The 21,988-nt window shown below is 43.4% G+C and overlaps 1 protein-coding gene across 1 annotated transcript; it reads left to right on the forward strand.

Annotated features, from left to right (window-relative positions):
* The first annotated feature begins 13,058 nt into the window (after window positions 1–13,058).
* On the forward strand, window positions 13,059–18,832 carry LOC110494072 (prolargin). Its single transcript, XM_021568768.2, has 7 exons — window positions 13,059–13,215; window positions 16,230–16,665; window positions 16,780–16,965; window positions 17,134–17,291; window positions 17,553–17,749; window positions 17,982–18,060; window positions 18,241–18,832. Exons 2-7 carry the CDS (start codon window positions 16,234–16,236, stop codon window positions 18,329–18,331), a joined length of 1,143 nt encoding a protein of 380 aa, XP_021424443.2. The 5' UTR covers window positions 13,059–13,215; window positions 16,230–16,233; the 3' UTR covers window positions 18,332–18,832.
* Window positions 18,833–21,988: the final 3,156 nt, after the last annotated feature.

The raw sequence follows: 21,988 nt of genomic DNA on the forward strand, positions 1-21,988 counted from the left end.
AAAATAATTATGTCAACTTGGTATGAACTTTGAACTGTTATTCACTAAAGAAGAAGAGATACATCCTAGACGTCAAGTTATCAGCTGCAGCTGTAAACGTACGTGGACTAGGAAAGGACAGACAATCTCCTAAGAATGACAGGGTATTTCAATGTATCCGCTCCACAACAGTGAGACCAAAAATATTCTTCAGAGGACAATATCGATCTCTGCTGGGCAAACCTGTCTTCCATCTTCGACCCATCTATTGAAGCTCAGCTTAGAGTAAATATGTATTTAGCATTTTCCTTTTCCGAATGGGCGGTTATCAGAATGCATAAGATTCTGTATTTACAGTAGCATAGCTTCTTAAGGGCCGATAGAGACCCAATCCTTTTGTTCCTGTCTTCCCGCACTTTCATTCAAACACAACCCCTTTTTTTTTGTGTAACCAGCCGCCATATCGGTTGCGTCCGCTAGGGACTTTTTATTTTCTGACATAATTAGTAATCAATGTATGATCCATCCTGTGTATATGTAATTCTGTGTGATTATTTAGGTATTTAGTAAATAAATAATTAAACAAAATGTTTTATTGCTGATTCAACTTGTTAGCCAGGGTTCTTGAAGATAGCCAATCCTTTTACGACATTCAGATGAGACTGAATAAGGTGACGATTAATAATCGACTGCTATTGATATAACATATTACCAGGTCTTTAAGAGTTTTTCCGGAAGACAACAGCTCTTTAACCAGTCTTCCGTGTTGCCCTGACTTACTTGTTAATTACATTTACATGACTAGTTTAATCAAGTAATAGTAATTACACAGAATTGATTTAAATAGCATATCATATCATTTTATCCATAGTAAAGACACTACAGCGCAGTCAGATGGAACAGAGCAAATAGGCATTTTAACATCATAGATTTTGCTGGTGGTAACTTGTGGAATAGACACTGGTTGGATTGCGGTTTTGACTAATCAGCATTCAGAATTAGACCCACCCGTTATATAATAATGGATATCTCTAGGGCGTGTGCTTATTTGGCCAGCAGTGTTAGGCCCAGTCATAGCAGTGGGAAGTAGGGGTGCTGAGGTTGCTGCAGCACCCCCTAGAAAATCAGAATAAAAATATTAATAACAAAAAATATTTTTATTTTTTATTTTTTACAAAAGTACTGCACTGGGCCTTTAATAGTGCTGTATTAGCAGACCGATATAGCTTCTGTATTGCACCCCCCCCCCCCCCAATTTTTTTTTTTTTATAGCACCCTCCTTGAAATGTAATTAATACAAAACAAATTAAAAACACAGCACCTCCACCCCCAAACTATGTCTCGCGCCTATGGGTCCTGTCCAGAAGAAACTCTTACTCCATAGGCACTTGAGTAGATCTGAAACAACTTGATAGGTGTAAACAATAGGGTGAATTCACAGTAGAGAATGATAGAGGCCTCTAGTGGCCAAAATGTAATTTTACCATGGGCAGCGCCATTGAGGGCTGCCACAACTTTAATGTAGTCAACTGGGTGGGACTTCCAATTTCATTGGCTGATCCCTCGTGAACACCTTGTTGCAGTCAGGTCCAACTGGGTAATCAGAAGGGATAAGTCCATTGTGAAGAAGAACATTTACTACTTCAAAATGGAGATTGCTTCAATGGCGCTGCCCGGGCACACATAGATGCCATAAAGGCAACTACTGTATATAGGGATGCTCTCTCTATCATTCTCAATGGAATGCACTTTGAAGTAAATCTCAGCTCTGTTAAAATCACAATCAAGAACATATTTTATTGATCATAGTGATTCAGGAGTATCATTTAAACAGGTTACTATTCCCCACCAACATTAGGCAACTATACAGAAAGTCCTTAATTTGCTTTTTTTTCATCAATAACTATGGTATGGGCAGGGCTCGTGTATCACTAAATTGATCACTAACATTTTAAAGCTGAGCCATTTGCTTGTGCTCTGTTGCGCAGTAAAGTCTTGGCCAAAAGTATTTGAAAATGACACAAATATGAATTTTTGCAAAGTTTGCTGCTTTAGTGTCTTTAGATATTTATGTCAGATGTTACTATGGCATACTGAAGTATACTTATAAGCATTTCATAAGTGTCAAATTATATGAAGTTGATGCAGAGTCAATATTTACAGTGTTGACCCTTCTTTTTCAAGACCTCTGCAATCCACTCTGGCATGGTGTCAATTAACTTCTGGGCCACATCCTGACTGACGGCAGCCCAATCTTGCTTAATCAATGCTTGGAGTTTGTCAGAATTTGTGTGTTTTTGTTTGTCCACCCACCTCTTGAGGATTGATCACAAGTTCTCAATGGGATTAAGATCTGGGGAGTTTCCTGGCCATGGACCCAAAATATTAATGTTTTGTTCCCCGAGCCACTTAATTATCACTTTTGCCTTATGGCAAGGTGCTCCATTGCTGGTAAAGGCATTGTTCATCACCAAACTGTTCCTGAATGGTTGGGAGAAGTTGTTCTCGGAGGATGTGTTTGTACCGTTCTTTATTCATGGCTGTGTTCATAGGACAAATTGTGAGTGAGCCCACTCCCTTGGCTGAGAAGCAACCCCACACATTTATGGTCTCAGGATGCTTTACTGTTGGCATGACACAGGACTGATGGTAACGCTCACCTTGTCTTCTCCGGACAAGCTTTTTTCCGGATGCCCCAAACAATCGAAAGGGGATTCATCAGAGAAAATGACTTTACCCCAGTCTTCAGCAGTCCAATCCCTGTACCTTTTGCAGAATATCAGTATGTCCTTGATGTTTTTCCTGGAGAGAAGTGGCTTCTTTGCTACCCTTCTTGACACCAGGCCATCCTCCAAAAGTCTTCGCCTCACTGTGCGTGCAGATGCACTCACACCTGCTTGCTGCCATTCCCGAGCAAGCTCTGTACTGGTGGTTCCCCGATCCCACAGCTGAATCAACTTTAGGAGACGGTCCTGGCACTTGCTGGACTTTCGTGGGCGCCCTGAAGCCTTCTTCACAACAATTGAACCGCTCTCCTTGAAGTTCTTGATGATCTGATAAATGGTTGAGAGATCCGCCAGCGTAACTCTAACTTTCTTGTAAATCATACATTGGCCCGGCTAGCTGTCTGAGTCGCCGTGACCCCAACCAACCTCACTACTCACTGTACCCTTATGATCACTCGACTAAGCATGCCTCTCCTTAATGTCAATATGCCTTGTCCATTGCTGTTCTGGTTAGTGTTTATTGGCTTATTTCACTGTAGAGCCTCTAGCCCTGCTCACTACACCTTATCCAACCTTTCAATTCCCCCTCCCACACATGCGATGACATCACCTGGTTTCAATGATGTTTCTAGAGATAATATCTCTCTCATCATCACTCAAGACCTAGGTTTACCTCCACTGTATTCACATCCTACCATACCTTTGTCTGTACATTATACCTTATACCTTATACCTTGAAGCTATTTTATCTCCCCCAGAAACCTCCTTTTACTCTCTGTAAATGACCAATTTTCATAACTTTTAGCCGCACACTTATCCTACTCCTCCTCTGTTCCTCTGGTGACGTAGAGGTTAATCCAGGCCCTGCAGTGCCCAGCTCAACTCCTATTCCCCAGGCGCTCTCTTTTGATGACTTCTGTAACCGTAATAGCCTTGGTTTCATGCATGTTAACATTGGAAGCCTCCTCCCTAAGTTTGTTTTATTCACTGCTTTAGCATACTCTGCCAACCCGGATGATCTAGCCGTGTCTGAATCCTGGCTTAGGAAGACTACCAAAAATTCTGAAATTTTCCTACCTAACTACAACATTTTCAGACAAGATAGAATGGCCAAAGGGGGGCGGTGTTGCAATCTACTGCAAAGATAGCCTGCAGAGTTCTGTCCTACTATCCAGGTCTGTACCCAAACAATTTGAACTTCTACTTTTATAAATCCACCTCTCTAAAAATAAGTCTCTTACTTATGCCGCTTGCTATAGACCACCCTCTGCCCCCAGCTGTGCTCTGGACACCATATGTGAACTGATTGCCCCCCATCTATCTTCAGAGCTTTTGCTGCTAGGCGGCCTAAACTGGAACATGCTTAACACCCCAGCCATCCTACAATCTAAGCTTGATGCCCTCAATCTCACACAAATTATCAATGAACCTACCAGGTACCACCCCAAAGCCGTAAACACGGGCACCCTCATAGATATCATCCTAACCAACTTGTCCTCTAAATACACCTCTGCTTTTTTCAAGCAAGATCTCAGTGATCACTGCCTCATTGCCTGCATCCGTAATGGGTCAGCGGTCAAACGACCTCCACTCTTCACTGTCATCACCTGAAACACTTCAGCGAGCAGGCCTTTCTAATCGAACTGGCCGGGATATCCTGGAAGGATATTGATCTCATCCCGTCAGTAGAGGATGCCTGGTTATTTAAAAAAATGCCTTCCTCACCATCTTAAATAAGCATGCCCCATTTAAGAAATCTAGAACCAGGAACAGATATAGTCCTTGGTTCCTCCAGACCTGACTGCCCTTAACCAACACAAAACATCCTATGGCGTTCTGCATTAGCATCGAACAGCCCCCGTGACATGCAACTTTTAAGGGAAGCTAGAAACCAATACACACAGGCAGTTAGAAAAGCCAAGGATATCTTTTTCAAGCAGAAATTTGCTTCCTGTAACACAAACTCAAAAAAGTTCTGGGACACTAAAGTCCATGGAGAATAAGAACACCTACTCCCAGCTGCCCACTGCACTGAAGATAGGAAACACTGTCACCACTGATAAATCCACTATAATTGAGAATTTCAATAAGTAAGCCTTCCCCATTTCTCCTTCTCCCAAATCCAGTCAGCTGATGTTCTGAAAGAGCTGCAAAATCTGGACCTGTACATATCAGCCGGGCGAGACAATCTGGACCCTTTGTTTCTAAAATGATCTGTCCGAAATTGTTGCCACCCCTGTTACTAGTCTGTTCAACCTCGCTTTCATGTCATCTGAGATTGCCAAAGATTGGAAAGCAGCTGCGGTCATCCCCCTCTTCAAAGGGGGGGAACACTCTTGACCTAAACTGCTACAGACCTATATCTATCCTACCCCGCCTTTCTAAGGTCGTCGAAAGCCAAAATAACAAACAGATTACTGACCATTTCGAATCCCACCATACCTACTCCGCTATGCAATCTGGTTTCAGAGCTGGTCATGGGTGCACCTCAGCCATGCTCAAGCTCCTAAACGAAAATAAACAATACTGTGCAGCCGTATTCATTGACTTGGCCAAGGATTTCGACTCTGTCAATCACCACATCCTCATCAGCAGACTCGACAGCCTTGGTTTCTCAAATGATTGCCTCGCCTGGTTCACCAACTACTTCTCTGATAGAGTACAGTGTGTCAAATCGGAGGGTCTGTTGTCCGGGCCTCTGGCAGTCTCAATGATGGTGCCACAGGGTTCAATTCTTTGGCGATGTCATTTACAAAATAGCCTCCAATACCCTACTCAATAAATTGTATGCAGTCTATCACAGTGCCATCCGTTTTGTCACCAAACCCCCAATACTACCCACCACTGCGACCTGTATGCTCTCGTTGGCTGGCCCTCGCTTCATACTCGTCGTCAAACCCACTGGCTCCAGGTCATCTACAAGACCCTGCTAGGTAAAGTCCCCCCTTACCTCAGCTCGCTGGTCACCATAGCAGCACCCACCTGTAACACGCGCTCCAGCAGGTATATCTCTCTGGTCACCCCCAAAACCAATTCTTCCAGTTCTCGCCTCTTTTTCCAGTTCTCTGCAGCCAATGACTGGAATGAACTACAAAAAATCTCTGAAACTGGAAACACTTATCTCCCTCACTAGCTTTAAGCTCTAGCAGTCAGAGCACCTCACAGATTACTGCACCTGTACATAGCCCATCTATAATTTAGCCCAAACAACTACCTCTTTCCCTTCTGTATTTATTTATTTATTTACTTTGCTTCTTTGCACCCCATTATTTCAATCTCTACTTTGCACATTCTTCCACTGAAAATCAACCATTCCAGTGTTTTACTTGCTATATTGTATTTACTTTGTCACCATGGCCTTTTTTTGCCTTTACCTCTCTTATCTCACTTGCTCACATTGTATATAGACTTATCTTTCTACTGTTTTATTGACTGTCTGTTTGTTTTACTCCATGTGTAACTCTGTGTTGTTGTATGTGTCGAACTGCTTTGCTTTATCTCGGCCAGGTCACAATTGTAAATGAGTACTTGTTCTCAACTTGCCTACCTGGTTAAATAAAGGTGAAATAACATTTAAAAAAAATAAAAAACATTAAATATTAATGAAACACTTGCATGAAAATGTATCTACTATCGCATGCTCTAAGTCTGTTCATCTATCTGTATGATCTACAGGTAACTTCCAAAATAAAGGAAAGACTTTAGTAAATGAGGGATACAAAGTATATTGAAAGCAGGTGTGTCTCCTGATTTAATTAAGCAATTAATTTACCATCATGCTTAGTGTCATGTTCCTTAGTGCCCAGTTGCCCATTACTTTGAGTACCATGGCTAGAAGATGCGATCTCAGTGACTATGAAGAGAGATCTCAAAGGATCATAGGGGGTTGAAAGGGTGTGTGTGTGCGTCTCAGTCACCAGATCTCAACCCAATTGAACACTTATGGGAGATTCTGAAGCACCCCTGAGACAGCATTTCCCACCACCATCAACAACCCAGCTAGCAATGAAGAATCGGCCCAGAAACGGCCCTCTTCCGGGGGGCCGGAACTGATTGAATCGGCACGGGATCGGGTGTCGGACTCGGCCCGGAATCAAATTGAATGACTGCCCAGAATCGACCCAAGTACATCGGGCCGTTTCCGTCTTCCGGAATTCAGTCGACTTCGCCCGCATCTTACCAGAATCCTCCCAGAAGTGGCCTGATGCAAATTTAAATAAATATATACAAAATTACCCCGATTTAGTAATTTTAAATATGACTATTATACATTTTATACATACAAATTATTCTCAGCAACAAAAAAGCATTTTGTGTCGGAGGAAATATATAAAAATACCTTACACTTACTCTTACTCTTCAAGAATTTAATTGAAATGTTAATTGTATTTTTTGATCACAGAAACAATGAGAAAATATGGAAAAATAAATAGTGAAATGTTAATTATATAAAGCAGCCCATGTAATCATCTGCCAGAAAGTAGACACTAATCGGCCCGAGCCTCAATTAATGCATTTGGCCAGATAACTCACACTGGAATCAGCCTGAGCTCAATCCCCGCCTCCTAGCCATAAGTAATACTGCCGAAGGCGGCCCAAACTTGGGCCACATGACGTATGCCGAGTTGGACTCTCAGCCAGGTGCCCAGACTCTCAGCCAGAATCGGCCCAGATCCACTGTGCTAGCTGGGAAAGCACCAAATTATGGAATTTCTCGTGGAAGAATGGTGTTGCGTCCCTCCAATAGAGTTACAAACACTTGTAGAATATATGCCAAGACACATTGAAGCTGTTCTGACTGCTTGTGGTGGCTCAACACTTTATGTTGGTGCTTCCTTTATTTTAGCAGTTACCTGTATTATCATGTTACTGTTCTAGTTCTGTCTGTCTATCTGTCTGACCTATTATCTTGTGTTACTGCTCTAGGTCTGTCTGTCTATGTGTATGATCTTTTATCTTGTGTTACTGCTCTAGGTCTGTCTGTCTATGTGTCTGATCTTTTATCTCGTGTTACGGCTCTAGGTCATGGTCTGGTTGTGTCTAATATGAGGGATGATAAATTGGGCTGTGGTTAGCTCCTGACACGTGAAGCACATGATTAGTTCTCTTCTGTCTTACAGCCTTCAGCAGAAGACCTGGCCCAGATGTCTGAATGTAGAACTCAAGAAGATCCACTTGTCATGGCCAGAAGCAAAGGAAGCAGCTGGAAAGACCTGCAGAGTTGGGAAACATTAGTACAAGCCCCATGTTCCTCCATAAATGAAGTGAATTAAGTGAGTAAGTCAGTCAGTTAAAGTCTTTAGCTGTCCTCCTACGTGGCTGGCTTGCCCCTCTGTCTGGCTGTGGTATAGATGGATGAGCTGCAGTGGGAGGTCCGTCAGCAGGCTCAGCAAAGAATCACCCATCTTGCATGCGTATGGACTTTGATGTTGGTTCCAAACTTTTGGATACCCTTTACCATGCTTTGACTGCTTTTGAATGGATTTACTTGGAGGGGTCTGTGCACAAAAAAAGGGTTCCCTCTCTCCAAAAAAAACGTTGACTTTCATTTCTTAGATTCATAACATATTATCTAATGTTTTTTTTCCCATAAGCCTTTTTTTCTGCAAAATCACACTCATCCAACCTTAAGCAAGCTTAAAGCCTACTGCTCAAAGAGAGGGCAAAGAGGGATGGGCTATCAATTGATCATAGCGAATACAGAATCAGCTAATTAGCTAGCTAGCTAGCAGCGGTGTAAAGTACTTAAGTAAAAATTCTTGAAAGTACTACTTAAGTCGTTTTTGGGGGGTATCTGTACTTTACTATTTATATATTTGGCAACTTTTACTTCTACTTCTTTACATTCCTAAAGACAATCATGTGCTTTTTACTCCATACATTTTCCCTGACACCCAAAAGTAAATTTTGACAGGGAAATGTTCCAAATTCACAAATTCATCAAGAGAACATCCCTGGTCCTTCCTAGTGCCTCTGACCTGGCAGACTAACTAAACACAAATGCTTCATTTGTAAATTTTGTCTGAGTGTTGGAGTGTGCCCCTGGCTATCGTTCAATAAAAAATAAATTGCACAATCTGGTTTGCTTACTATAAGGAATTTGAAATGTTTTACACTTTTACTTTTGATTCTTAAGTATATGTGAAACCAAATACTTTTAGACTTTTACTCAAGAGGTATTTTACTGGGTGACTTTCATTTTTACTTTTCATTTTCTATTCATTAAGGTATCTTTACTTTTACTCAAGTATGACAATTGAGTACTTTTTCCACCACTGCTAGCCATTCTGTTGAAACAGTCTATCTAGTCTTTACCTGTGATTATAGTTTGTTCTGCTGCTGACATCTGCCTCTTAGGCCTACTAACAAAAAATTGAATTGAAGCCCACCATGTTCCTGACAGTAAGATGACAGATGCAACTCAAAAGGTAGCAACTATGACACTGCTGTTTGGTGATGGTAGCTTCTGCCTGCAGGACGAGTGCAATGCACACTCACATGGGGTCAGAGGGGCAGGCGAGGGGGAATGTTCCAAGATAAAACAACGAGAAAGTAGCTAGTTTTATGGGCAATTAATTGAAACAACTACAGAGAAAATAGACAAAAAGTGAAATAAAAATGTAATAATAAAAAATGCCACCTACCTGAAAGGGCACTTCTCTCATAGGAGGTCAAAAGGGCAGGAGCTCAGGCAAGCTTAGACTTCTATCTGTGCACGTGCCTGGCATCACTCCCACTCTTGGGAGCCTTTTGCGATTTTTTTTTTCAGTATATGTTTTGCTGATTCAGGTCCAGGGTTTTGATGAACATTAAATTATAGATAACTTTGTAATATGTGTTGTGATGTAGAAATGCCAACAGCATGCCAACAGCATGCCAACAGCATGCATACTTACCTGTTCAGCAGTAAATCTGATGGCTGTTCTGACTTAGACTATCAACTTTAATTTCATAGCCCTTTAAAGATGTCAGTTCTGTGTCTTTGGGAGTGATGATGGGGAGTGTTTATGCTTTATTAACATATATTTACCATTAACATAATTGATGACACTTTGGTAATAAACATTAAGCATGCGCCTATGTTCTTTTAAAGCTGTATCCAGTGTGCAGGCACATTGCTGTGTACTGCAGTCACAGTGGGAATATTGTGGTGTTGGCTGTAGGTCAGTCAGTGTGTTTTTCCATAGACAAGCATCTCTAAGGTCTCTGGCTCTAACCCACCAGACTCGAAAATCTGAGTCCCAAATGATCCTACGGGCCCTGGTCAAAAGTAGTGCACTATATAGGGAATAGGGTGCCATTGGGGACTGAAGAAGCCTAAGTTCTTCAGCTCTGAGCTCCGCGGTCTAAACAGGGGAATCATCCCAGTCATCTTCTAAATGATGGAACAGGACGTTCCTGCAGCACGTTTACCCAGACTACCCCTCCTGCCTGGCCTTATTATGACTGGCCTATGGTTGGAAAACAGCTGCTGTACTGTCACCACTCTAATAGTGGGGGATAGAGTGGGTATAGGATGCAGAAACAGTAACAGTGGTGGTTGCAGTTGGAATATGGGTGTAGGGTCAGTAAAAGTAAGTATGGGGCAATTAAGGGGTGATGAAGAGAGGGAAGGAGGAGGCATTACATGGGCTTGCTCCTACCTATCTTTCTGATTTGGTCCTGCCGTACATACCTACATGTACACTATGGTCACAAGACGCAGGCCTCCTAATTGTCCCAAGAATTTCTAAGCAAACAGCTGGAGGCAGGGCTTTCTCCTATAGAGCTCCATTTCTATGGAATGGTCTGCCTACCCATAAGAGAGACGCAGACTCCGTATCAACCTTTAAGTCTTTACTGAAGACTAATCTCTTCAGTAGGTCATATGATTGAGTGTAATCTGGCCCAGGAGTGTGAAGGTGAACGGAAAGGCTCTGGAGCAACGAACTGTCCTTGCTGTCTCTGCCTGGCCGTTTGCCCTCTCTCCACTGGGATTCTCTGCCTCTAACCCTATTACAGGGGCTGTCACTGGCTTACTGGTGCTCTTTCATGCCGTTCCTAGGAGGGGTGCGTCACTTGAGTGGGTTGAGTCACTGACGTGATTTTCCTGTCTGGGTTGGCGCCCCCCCTTGGGTTGTGCCGTGGCGGAGATCTTTGTGGGCTATACTCGGCCTTGTCTCAGGATGGTAAGTTGTTGGTTGAAGATATCCCTCTAGTGGTGTGGGGGCTGTGCTTTGACAAAGTGGGTGGGGTTATAGCCTGCCTGTTTGGCCCTGTCCGGAGGTATCATCGGATGGGGCCACAGTGTCTCCTCACCCCTCCTGTCTCATCCTCCAGTATTTATGCTGCACTAGTTTATGTGTCGGGGGGCTAGGGTCAGTCTGTTATATCTGGAGTACTTCTCCTGTCTTATCCGGTGTCCTGTGTGAATTTAAGTATGCTCTCTCTAATTCTCTCTCTTTCTTTCTCTCTTTCTTTCTTTCTTTCTCTCTCTCGGAGGACCTGAGCCCTAGGACCATAACTCAGGACTACCTGGCATGATATCTCCTTGCTGTCCCCAGTCCACCTGGCCGTGCTGCTGCTCCAGTTTCAACTGTTCTGCCTGCGGCTATGGAACCCTGACCTGTTTACCGGACGTGCTACCTTGTCCCGGACCTGCTGTTTTCAACTCTCTAGAGACAGCAGGAGCGGTAGAGATACTCTTAATGATCAGCTATGAAAAGCCAACTGACATTTACTCCTGAGGTGCTGACCTGTTGCACCCTCTACAACCACTGCGATTATTATTATTTGACCCTGGTGGTCATTTATGAATATTTGAACATCTTGTCCAAGTTCTGTTAAAATCTCCACCCGGCACAGCCAGAAGAGGACTGGCCACCCCTCATAACCTGGTTCCTCTCTAGGTTTCTTCCTAGGTTTTGGCCTTTGTAGGGAGTTTTTCCTAGCCACCGTGCTTCTACACCTGCATTGCTTGATGTTTGGGGTTTTAGGCTGCGTTTCTGCACAGCACTTTGAGACATCAGCTGATGTATGAAGGGCTATATGAATACATTTGATTTGATTTGAAATGGAGGGGTGAAAGAAAGGAGGAAAAGGGAGGGAGTAAGAGAGAGTGAGAAGCTGAGGGATAAGAGTGTGAGGGAGAGGAAGGGGTGAGATGGATTGAGCAAGGGAGCCTGGGAGTGAGACAGTGAGGGAGAGGAAGGGGTGTCTGAAACAGTTCTCCACATGTGTTCTCCTCATTACCCTGAGCTGCGTGCTGCTCATTCTGCAGGAATGTACTGTTAACGTGTCTATAACCTCAGCCTGATACACATATACGCATGACTGCACGCACATGAACACACACACACTTAATAAGACTCCCCATTGCACTAACCACACAGCTGCTCTGTGCAATAAACTACCTCACATAATACAAAGCTTAACAGTACTCAGCATAACACACAGCACTCAATAAGTAATACACGTGCTGCTTCTGTCTTCCTGTGTGTTGATGCAGAATCACAGGACTCAGTGGGGCGGTTTCCCGAACACAGAGTAAACCAAATCCTGGACAAAATATTAGGCAAGTCAGTTAAGAACAAATTGTTATTTACAATGATAGCCTAGAAACAGTGAGTTAACTGCCTTGATCGGAGGCAGAACAGCAGATTTTTACCTTGACAGCTCAGGGATTCAATCTAGAAACATTTTGGTGACTGGTCCAATGCTCTAACCACTAGGCTACCTGCCACCCTGTGTGTGTGTGTGTGTGTGTGTGTGTGTGTGTGTGTGTGTGTGTTCCATTTGGGAATGATACAGAACGCTACACAAGTACATAGGAACATACCACAATCAGCAGAGAGAACTCTAATGGAAGACACATGAAAAAGCAGTATGCTGATACATTATATAAACAAACAATAGAGAGAGTGGGTGGGAGGGAGACTAGGATACTGGGAGAGAGACCAAATGGGAGAGGGCTTTTATGGGGGTCAGAACTCATTTTTATATTATCACAGACACCTGTCCACTCCCCCACCCACCCACATGCACAGGTCACAAGTACACTTACATACACACACACACGCACGCACGCACGCACGCACACACACACACACACACACACACACACACACACACACACACACACACACACACACACACACACACACACACACACACACACACACACACACACACACACACACACACAGAGAGTCTGGTGAGAATACATCCTCCTTCAACAAGATAGGAGTGGAGATGAAATGTGCTGTGGAGGGTCAGAGAGAGAGGGAAGGAGAGAGAGAGAGTAGACGAGAGGATTGGAGAGAGGGAGGGAGTGGAGGAGAGGGGGAAACACTATGACCTTCAGAGGGAAAGATAGCCAGGGAACCAACCCAATAGGAGGCTTGTCCACTGAGAAGGAGAGAAGGAGGGAGAGAGGGGGAGAGAGAGGGAGGCGTAAGAGAAGGGTGGGAGAGACAAAAAGCAGAGAGACAGAAAACTCGATTTGATAAAAGAGGGCAGGTACCATTGGCAGGTAAGACAATGTTTGTTGTTTCTTTTCTCCAGGGGGGGCGCTTATAGATGTGACACGGTTGATAACAGAATGTAAACAAAGTGAGGCCATGAAAGAGTGTGTGTCTCTCAGAATATGTGAGGTGTATGTGGGGATGAGGAGTGTGTGTGTACGTGTGTATGTGTGTGCATGTCTTGGCAGAGAGGCGGACGTGAACAGAGCCTGGCAGTGTGTGTTTCTATAGAGGTGCGGAATGAGAGCGGTACTGAAAACTCTTCCCAGAGAGAGAGAGCTTGTTGTAGAACGCTTGTTGCTTCTGAAATGCTTGTTGCTTCGGCTAAAGTTCTCTCACAAAGCACACCTATCCATTTCACCTTTGTTCAGCTAATCATGTTGATTTCCTATTTCAAGTTGATGGAAGCATTGTACTGGGTGGCTAATGAACAGAAAGCAGAGTTGATCTTTTTCACAGTCTGGCTTATGAAAACACTGCTGTGCTGTGTTTGGCCGGGGCAGGCGAGACTGTATCACTCTATCCTCTACAACTCTATGCTTTACATAGGGCTTGACAACTGTCCTGGTGTCTGTCAAGACGTATGTCTGTCTCTCTGTGCAACTGTCTGTTCTGCCACATGTCACATGTCTAGACAAAGTATACATGTATGTAGCTTCTAGGATTGGCAGGTCACAATTATATGCAGATTTTTGTTTATCAACGTCTTCGAAAACAGAGAAGAAGCTTTCTGAAATCTCCAGAAACATTCTCAGGAACATTTATTCCTTAAAAAAGGGCTGTGGTCTGGTCTGGTTTGGATTGGTTGGATTGGATCTCTGTTTTTTTACACAGCAAAAAAACTCTGTCAATGGAATTCATTATTGACAAGAATCCAGGCTGCATGGGGAACATTGTGAAAATGGATCATTGTGGTTCGAACAACACATATTTGCTGTCTAAAACTTTCTATAAAGCATCTACATCATTCTGCCAAAAGAACTGACAGTTTTTTATTTGACAGTTGGCATTTCCTTAAAAATATGGGTCACCCAGAAGTTTAGACAGCCGGGCTATACATCTGCCTGCCATCTCAAGCAGTTTTAACAGTGCAGGCAGTCCAATGTTGTTCCTTGCTTGTCTGCAGCCCCTGCTCTGTCTTTCTCTGTATTTTCCAAATGGGGCATCACAGCCTTGGGATGGAGATAAATCCTGCAGGGTTGTTGTGGTCAGACAACACGACTTTAAAACGCTTTAGGCGAGTCAAAGCCCAGCAACGTTGACGTGTTACCAGTCCCATTTCTGACTCGTCTTTAGATCTCGTCTCCATAGAGAGTTTCCAACCCTGCTGTCCGGGAGAGCAGTAAAATGTTTCCGAGATATTTTACAGTGACTCAATTAAATCAACAGTGGAAAAGTTCAAATAGTTGAAGGATTCTTATAATCTTTCCTGGATGAACAAGGAGCAAGTGGGCAACTCTAACACAGTTTGTGACCCAGGTGTGCTGATCCTTGAGTATTGGAGTGCTGTCTCAACATGTATCTCTTGTTGATTTTACAACCCTAACTCGCAGCTTAGCTGTGACTATGGTATAGACTGTCCTCTCTCTCATTGTCGAACAACAGCCCTAACTCTATACTGAAGTCCTGACATCTTGATGACGGCTGTTGGGGTTCTGGACTACTGACAGAAGGAAAGTGAAATCCCAATCTGGCCTGAGTGGCCTTGCGAGAGAGCACGATTAGTTTGAACGGAAGGGAAGTTCAGAGATGTTTATCCTGGCCTGGACATACTTAGGCTGGGAGAATAGTTGTCTAATGACTCATGATATTCTCAGATATTTATCGAACTGGCCAGAAGGCTTTCTCACGACAAACAAAGCATAGAAACACACAGTCAATCCCACACTGTTGTAAGATGCTGACCCATGACACCTTGTCTTTTTGCCAGTAGGCAATAGAAAGCTTGACATAAAAATGCCTGGATCAGAGTCACAGTAACCATATTAATCCTGAGGACTCGGTCAATAGCTACAAACGAATTACCCACGACTGTTTTCCTCTGATCTGCAGTGGGCTTCTAGGTGTTCGACTGCTAGAGAGAAGTAAGAAAATGACAGAGGGGGGAGAGAAAGAAAGAGAGAGAAAGATATGTATATTGAGATTCCTAGTGAGGGTCTCTCTATGCTGTTAGACAACCAACCCTCCGCCCGTCTCAGAGCTCCAGCCGCTCTGGAGCTACAGCCCATCCAATACAGCCCTCTCTGTTCCCCCTCGTTAGGAATAAACTCTCTCTGGACCAACACACACAATGGAGGCTTTATCCTTCAGCTCCCTCGATACCTCCCTCTGTCACTCCCACTCTCTAACTTACCCCCATCTCATCCTCTCTCCCTCCCCATTCTCTCTCGCCCTCTCACTCCCTTATCCCTCTCTCCCTCTCCCCCCTCCCTCTCCAATTTCTCTCTCTGTACCCCTCTCTCTCCTTCTCTCATCCTCTCTACTTTCCCTTCCATCCCTCTTTAACTCCTCTCTCTCCTTTCTATACCTCTCGCTATCCCCACCTTTCTCTCTTTCTCTCACCCATCCTCTCTCTCCTTCTCCCTCTTATTTTGAACAGCCGTAAAGGAAAAGCTAATGCTTTACCCAGACATGAATGAGAACCATGTCTGCGTCCTTCGCCTGCACAGGTCACTTCACTCAACTCAACCTTTATATAAGCTGCTTACAAAGTCCCTTCAAAAGGCTAGAGGAAAATATGACTGTAGTGGTTGCTAGCAAGCAATCCACCACTTGATAACATTTAGGGCATAATGATGCCTTCGTAACTTAGAAGACCTACCGGTAAATGCATCACAAATCATTTAGAAGCACAGTCATACTGCATAAAGGATTGTCTCCTGAAATCTGGTGCTTTACCAAATGTCAAATGTGGTATAACTCTTTTCTTACCCCTTAAGTTTTACATTTTCTTACATACAGTATATATATATCTCTCCTCCACCCCCTCTTTCTCTCCTCCTCATCCGCTCTTTCCATCCAGGACAATGAAGACAGGTGTGGGACTCTACACTGCCCTGGTGCTCTGTCTCCTGATGGGGACAGTGTTTTTACAGAGACCACGGCCTAAGAAACCTCCTAAGCCTCCAAAGCCCAGCAAGCGCCCCTCCTTCAAGCCTGCCCCGCCACCTAAGGAACCAGAACCCCAGGAGCCCACAGATTTCCCCCCTCCTGTCGTTGGCCCCCCTTCCATGTTCCCTGACTGTCCCCGGGAGTGTTTCTGCCCCCCTTCCTTCCCCAATGCCCTCTATTGCGAGAACCGGAACCTCCGTACGGTCCCTGTGATCCCGTCCAGAGTACAATACCTGTACCTGCAGAACAACTACATCTCCGAGGTAACGGCGGAACCCTTCAACAATGCCACAGAGCTGAGATGGGTCAACATGGCCAACAACCGCATCAAAAAAGTGGACAAGCAGGTGAGAGCTGAATTTGATTTATTTCTTTAGTATTTGATTAATTTAGTCATGTATTCAGTTATATTCATTCATATTTTTTTTTTCGCTATATGTCTGTCCGTCCGTCTTTCTCAGGTGTTTGAGAAGGTACCTGGTCTGTTGTTTCTCTACATGGAGAGGAACCAGCTGAAGGAGGTTCCTGATGACCTGCCAGCTGGGTTGGAGCAGCTCAGACTCAGCCACAACCAGATCTCCAAGATCCCATCTGGAGCCTTCGGCAAGATGGAGCACCTCGCTCTGCTCGACCTGCACCACAACAAGGTACACACACACATCCATGCAAGCAAGCACAAGCACACATGTGCAATCAATCAATCACACTCACACATGTGCAAACACACACACGCGAGTGCATGCACGTAGAAACATACACACATAAATCATATAAACACACACTCCCACACTTTGTGTATTCTCTGTTGTGTTTAGTTGAGTGACAGTGACATGGGGAAGAACACTTTTAAAGACCTGAAGAACCTGGTTCAGCTGAACTTGGCCCACAACATCCTGAAGAAGATGCCAGCTAACATCCCCAACGGCATCGCACAGCTATTCCTGGACAGGAACAACATTGACAACATCCCTAAGTAAGCACACTCAGGCACGCGAGCACGAGGCAAGCATGCAAGCGCGTATGCACACACACACACGCTCACACATACGCACACACGCATGATCTATTGACCGAGAACATTGGTGTGAGATACAACAAATCATCAATGACATTGTGCTCAACTCTCTATCCCCGATGCACCTGGAATACAAACGTTTTCTTCAACAATGTGGATAATACATGAGCGTGCTAAAGTAAGAACCCTCTAATAAACCCGCTTGTCTTCTCCATACAGGGACTACTTCCAAGGCTTCTCCAACCTGGCGTTTGTGAGGCTCAACTACAACCAGCTGAGTGATAAGGGAGTCCCTAAGGCTGTGTTCAACGTATCCACTCTGCTAGACCTTCACCTGGCCCACAACCAGCTCACCTCCGTCCCCCTGTTCAACCCCCAGCTGGAGCACTTGCACCTCAACCACAACAGCATCGAGAGTGAGTAGCCTAATATAAGTCTGTAATAGGTCCGTAACATGACATCAACACCTCAGAGAGTGAGTAACACGACACATATCATGACTCCAAACACATCACAATCATAACAGCATCGCGAGTGAGTAACACACAATGGCAGTACAACCACAAGTAGCTAACGTAACCACAGCAGCATTGAGAGTGAGTAACTTGTTTGTGTCTGTGTGTGCGTGTGTGTGTGTTCCTGTGTCAGGTATTAATGGGACCCAGCTGTGTCCATTTAGTCTGTCCTCTGAGAGTCTGACTGATGAGGCTCTGATGCCCAGGCTCAGGTAATAAAACTTCATTCACAGTACATAACACAATAGGCATGGTTGATTGATTGATTGATTAATTGTGTCTTAGATTTTTTGATTGAATGATTGATCGATCAATTCATTGCTTGCTTGTTTGCTTGCTTGCTTGCTTGCTTGATTGATTGATTGATTGATTGATTAATTGACACCCACCAGGTACCTGCGTCTGGATGGGAACCACCTGAGTCCTCCTGTCCCTCTAGATGTCATCATGTGTTTCAGACACCTCAAGTCCATCGTTGTCTAGGGGCTGCTTCAGGACGCATACACATACACAAACACACACATACATGCACACACACGCACTCAGACACAGTCAGCAAACGGCAGCAAACCTACGCAGATGTACGCAAGGCCACGCACGGACAGAATACACACGCTGCCTCGGACACAAACAGACATGCTTGCCCATACGCAGTCACACGCACATACACTCACACACGCACACACAACTATTTCAGATGGGTGAAATGGTGCCAAATAACCTGAGTGAAATGCTAGCTGTACGGCTTTGACAACTTCAGGAATATTTCACTCGTCTAAACAAATATTTATAAAACTAAGAACCAAGCCGTCGCATTGACTACATCTTTGAAGCATGGATGTATCTGCAGTTACTACCATGTAGTTTAAAATGCCCTTGGGGAATCTGTGTTTTTGAGGTACTTTGTTTATAAAAAAAATATAAAATTATATCCTTGTTTTTTGTATAAAGCAGTTGTGTACAAATAAAATAAATCAAATCTGCTCTTTGCCAAATCATGTATCCTTTCCTATCCACATCATTCCTATCCTTATGAGTTCCTGATTCAGTTAAATCATGCATCCTTTCCTATCCACATCATTCCTATTCTTATGAGTTCCTGATTCAGTTAAATCATGCATCCTTTCCTATTCACATCCTTCCTATCCATCTGAGCATATGTGTATCATAAAAGTTTTACATTCATACCGGACCATTCATTGTGCTGAAAAGGGTGCAGTCAAAATGACTGCCGAAATTGAGGGCTTCATGCCCATCCCTGCTTACCTGAAATGTAGGTCAGACTACATTACAAGGAAAGGAGAAAAAATATAATTTCTATAAGTTTGCAAATGTAAACCACCACAAACACCTTTCACAAACGGTAAGCATAGACACACACCTATCCACATACTGTATGCAATAGATGACATTCCTTAAGACACGCCAGTGAAAATATGTTGAACTCACACCTTTTTCTACTCAACAGTCAGAAGACTACTTTTCTTCTCTCTTGTTGTGTCATTGCCATACTATTTTGCCAAGTTATATAACATTATATCAAATGCCAAGAAATGCTAGATGATCCAGCAGGAGTCATGGAAATAACATGTTCAGCAACAGTTACTGTAAACATTTCGTTCACTCCAGGAAACTTAGGGCTTAAATACCATCGGCCCAACAGCCAAACATAGTTTGGAACAATGAGATCAGTCTACAGCGGGAAAGCGGTTCTGAGAGGAAGACTTGTTGAATTAGAGGGACACATTACGGTAAATGCATGAAAGTGTTAGTTACACTTCATTTGACGGTGTCACTAAGACGTGCGCCTTCGTTTCCATGTTGCAGTGACACTGTCAAATACAGTATAACCAACGTGCTTTATAGTCCAGGAGTCTGAATGAATCTGGGTTCTGCAAAACTGACCGAGAGAGTTCTAATCAGAAGATTTCAATCTCTCCCAGCTGCAATGGGGTACAAGTACACGGTGGGGCCTAGGACCTTTTATCCAGGGGGACCAAAACTCGCTCGAATAAACACTGTAATGCTGACCTCTTATGGTTAGGACATGTATTACATCACTGAAAAATAATTGAAAGACCGCACACCCTCAAAGGGAGGTACTTACTGATGGAAGAACAACTGTGCAATGAAAAGGAAGTTGCATTCTCTTCTCTCCTTGCTTGTGGATTTACAAAGGGATGGAGGCTATTGAGCCAAACCGTTGGTAATAAATCCACAAAGTAAGAGATGAGTGTGCGACTTTCTTTTTTATTGCAAAGCCAAACTCATTCCATAAACCAGTCTAAATAACAGGTTGCGCTGACAAATAAACAAAATATAAGTTAGCGACCTAACAGCTAGACTTGTTTACAACATACCACATCTCTGGTGAGAATCAGGGAGAAATGTAATTTTGTTTCGAAAAGAGAAGCGTGTCAGCTAAGCTAACAGCAGCTACATTCTTTATGATGGGAGCCATGTTTGTTTATATTTGACAAGCGAAAATGGCCTAATCCCAGAATGCCATTCACTATAAAACGCAAATAAACAAAGTCAAAGATGGCTCCGCCCATTGCCTGAAAATGTATACTTAGTTTGGCCACTTTCAGCATATTGCAAATCTTCGATGTACTTGTGTAAACAGGAACCGGAGCACATGACTTGACAAGTCGTTTACAGTTTTTGACAAATCACAATGCACAAAAAATTGTCACACTTCAAATAAAAGCCTACTGCCTAGTCTAACCCTTGTGCAAAAGCTAAACAGGGTTGCCAGATATGGGTGAAACCATTTTAACCAGTTTGTGGGAGGAATTTCATTTTGAGTCCATGGGGGGTTGAAATGGGGGAAGGTATCATGGAGGGATATGATGCAGGAAATTTTACTATGATGTTGAATTTATCAATAATTTGGGTACAAATACAGTTTGTAATTTAAATACAAATAAAACCCCTGGAAAGGGGGGGTCTGAGCTGACAAACCTGAGAAACAATAGTTGCAATCTAAGTCATTCGAATGTACCATCACCTAGTGGTACGTGACATTTACGTGACAACCAGAATGCATTGTATTATGTCAACAAACATGGTGCCACACATAGCTGGCATTTAGCTTATCTTCAGCTCATCTTAATCAGTACAACCTTTTTTCATGTGTCCATTACAATCTATGCAAGAATCGGAATGCATGGTTTGTCACCAATACTTGAAAACATGAAAACATAAAATAAAACTTGTCAGAAAATAATTTGACATTGACAAATTGAAACAAATCCTTTAGATAATTAGCGGGCAGCACAGGTTTGAGGGCAGCACAGGTTAACTGTCCTGCTGTGTAACTATTATATCTTGGAACAGTGAGTACATTCTGACATCACATGCATAAACAAAACGTACCTAGACTTGGTAGTTCATGCAGCTTTGGGTATTCTGATCATAGAGTTACGAAGTGGAATGCAGCTACACCTACTTTTAACCTTTTCACAAGAATAGTCCCTGCAGTTTACGCTGAAACCGGTGTGATTAGAATGCTTATTTAGAACATCCCGTTTCGATTCACGCAACAGTCAGCACTTGAGCTAGGAACACTGTTTTTTTTCACAGAAACATTTTGCACAAACACATTCCTTACAAAGTTATGTGCTGAATGTGACCAGTTTATTTTTGTATAAAATGTTCAGACATTCACAGTAGTGGTGACAGCATACACAAACATCCAAACCGGAAAATATAGACTACATTAGTCATAGCACTAACGGAGGAAAGATCGAGGCAACACAAGCGGTCATATTTAACTCTCGGCTGACAGACACCACAATATGAGTTAGCTAATAGCAATTACTGTTTATAATTCATCACATCGCAGGTGAGCTCAAAATTGATCGAAATAATTGAGTAAAACACTTTCTAAAAATCAAAAGTAATCCAACGATGGGTAGTTTGTGCACACCGCCATGTTTGTTTTTTCGCGTCTACCTAAGACAATAAGAGGAGACAATAGGAGTTTAGTCTGTTTGCAGTACGCACGTTGAAGAGGGTGTGTCGTCTACGATCATTCACTTCCCTGCATTCACTTCCGTAAGTTTACTTGAAAGATGAGTGAACCATTCCTTCACCTCATTACAACATCTTTGGTCTGACAGATGTTTACGTGACACC

Source organism: Oncorhynchus mykiss, chromosome 17 (assembly GCF_013265735.2).
Source record: "Oncorhynchus mykiss isolate Arlee chromosome 17, USDA_OmykA_1.1, whole genome shotgun sequence".
NCBI classification, from domain to species: domain Eukaryota; kingdom Metazoa; phylum Chordata; class Actinopteri; order Salmoniformes; family Salmonidae; genus Oncorhynchus; species Oncorhynchus mykiss.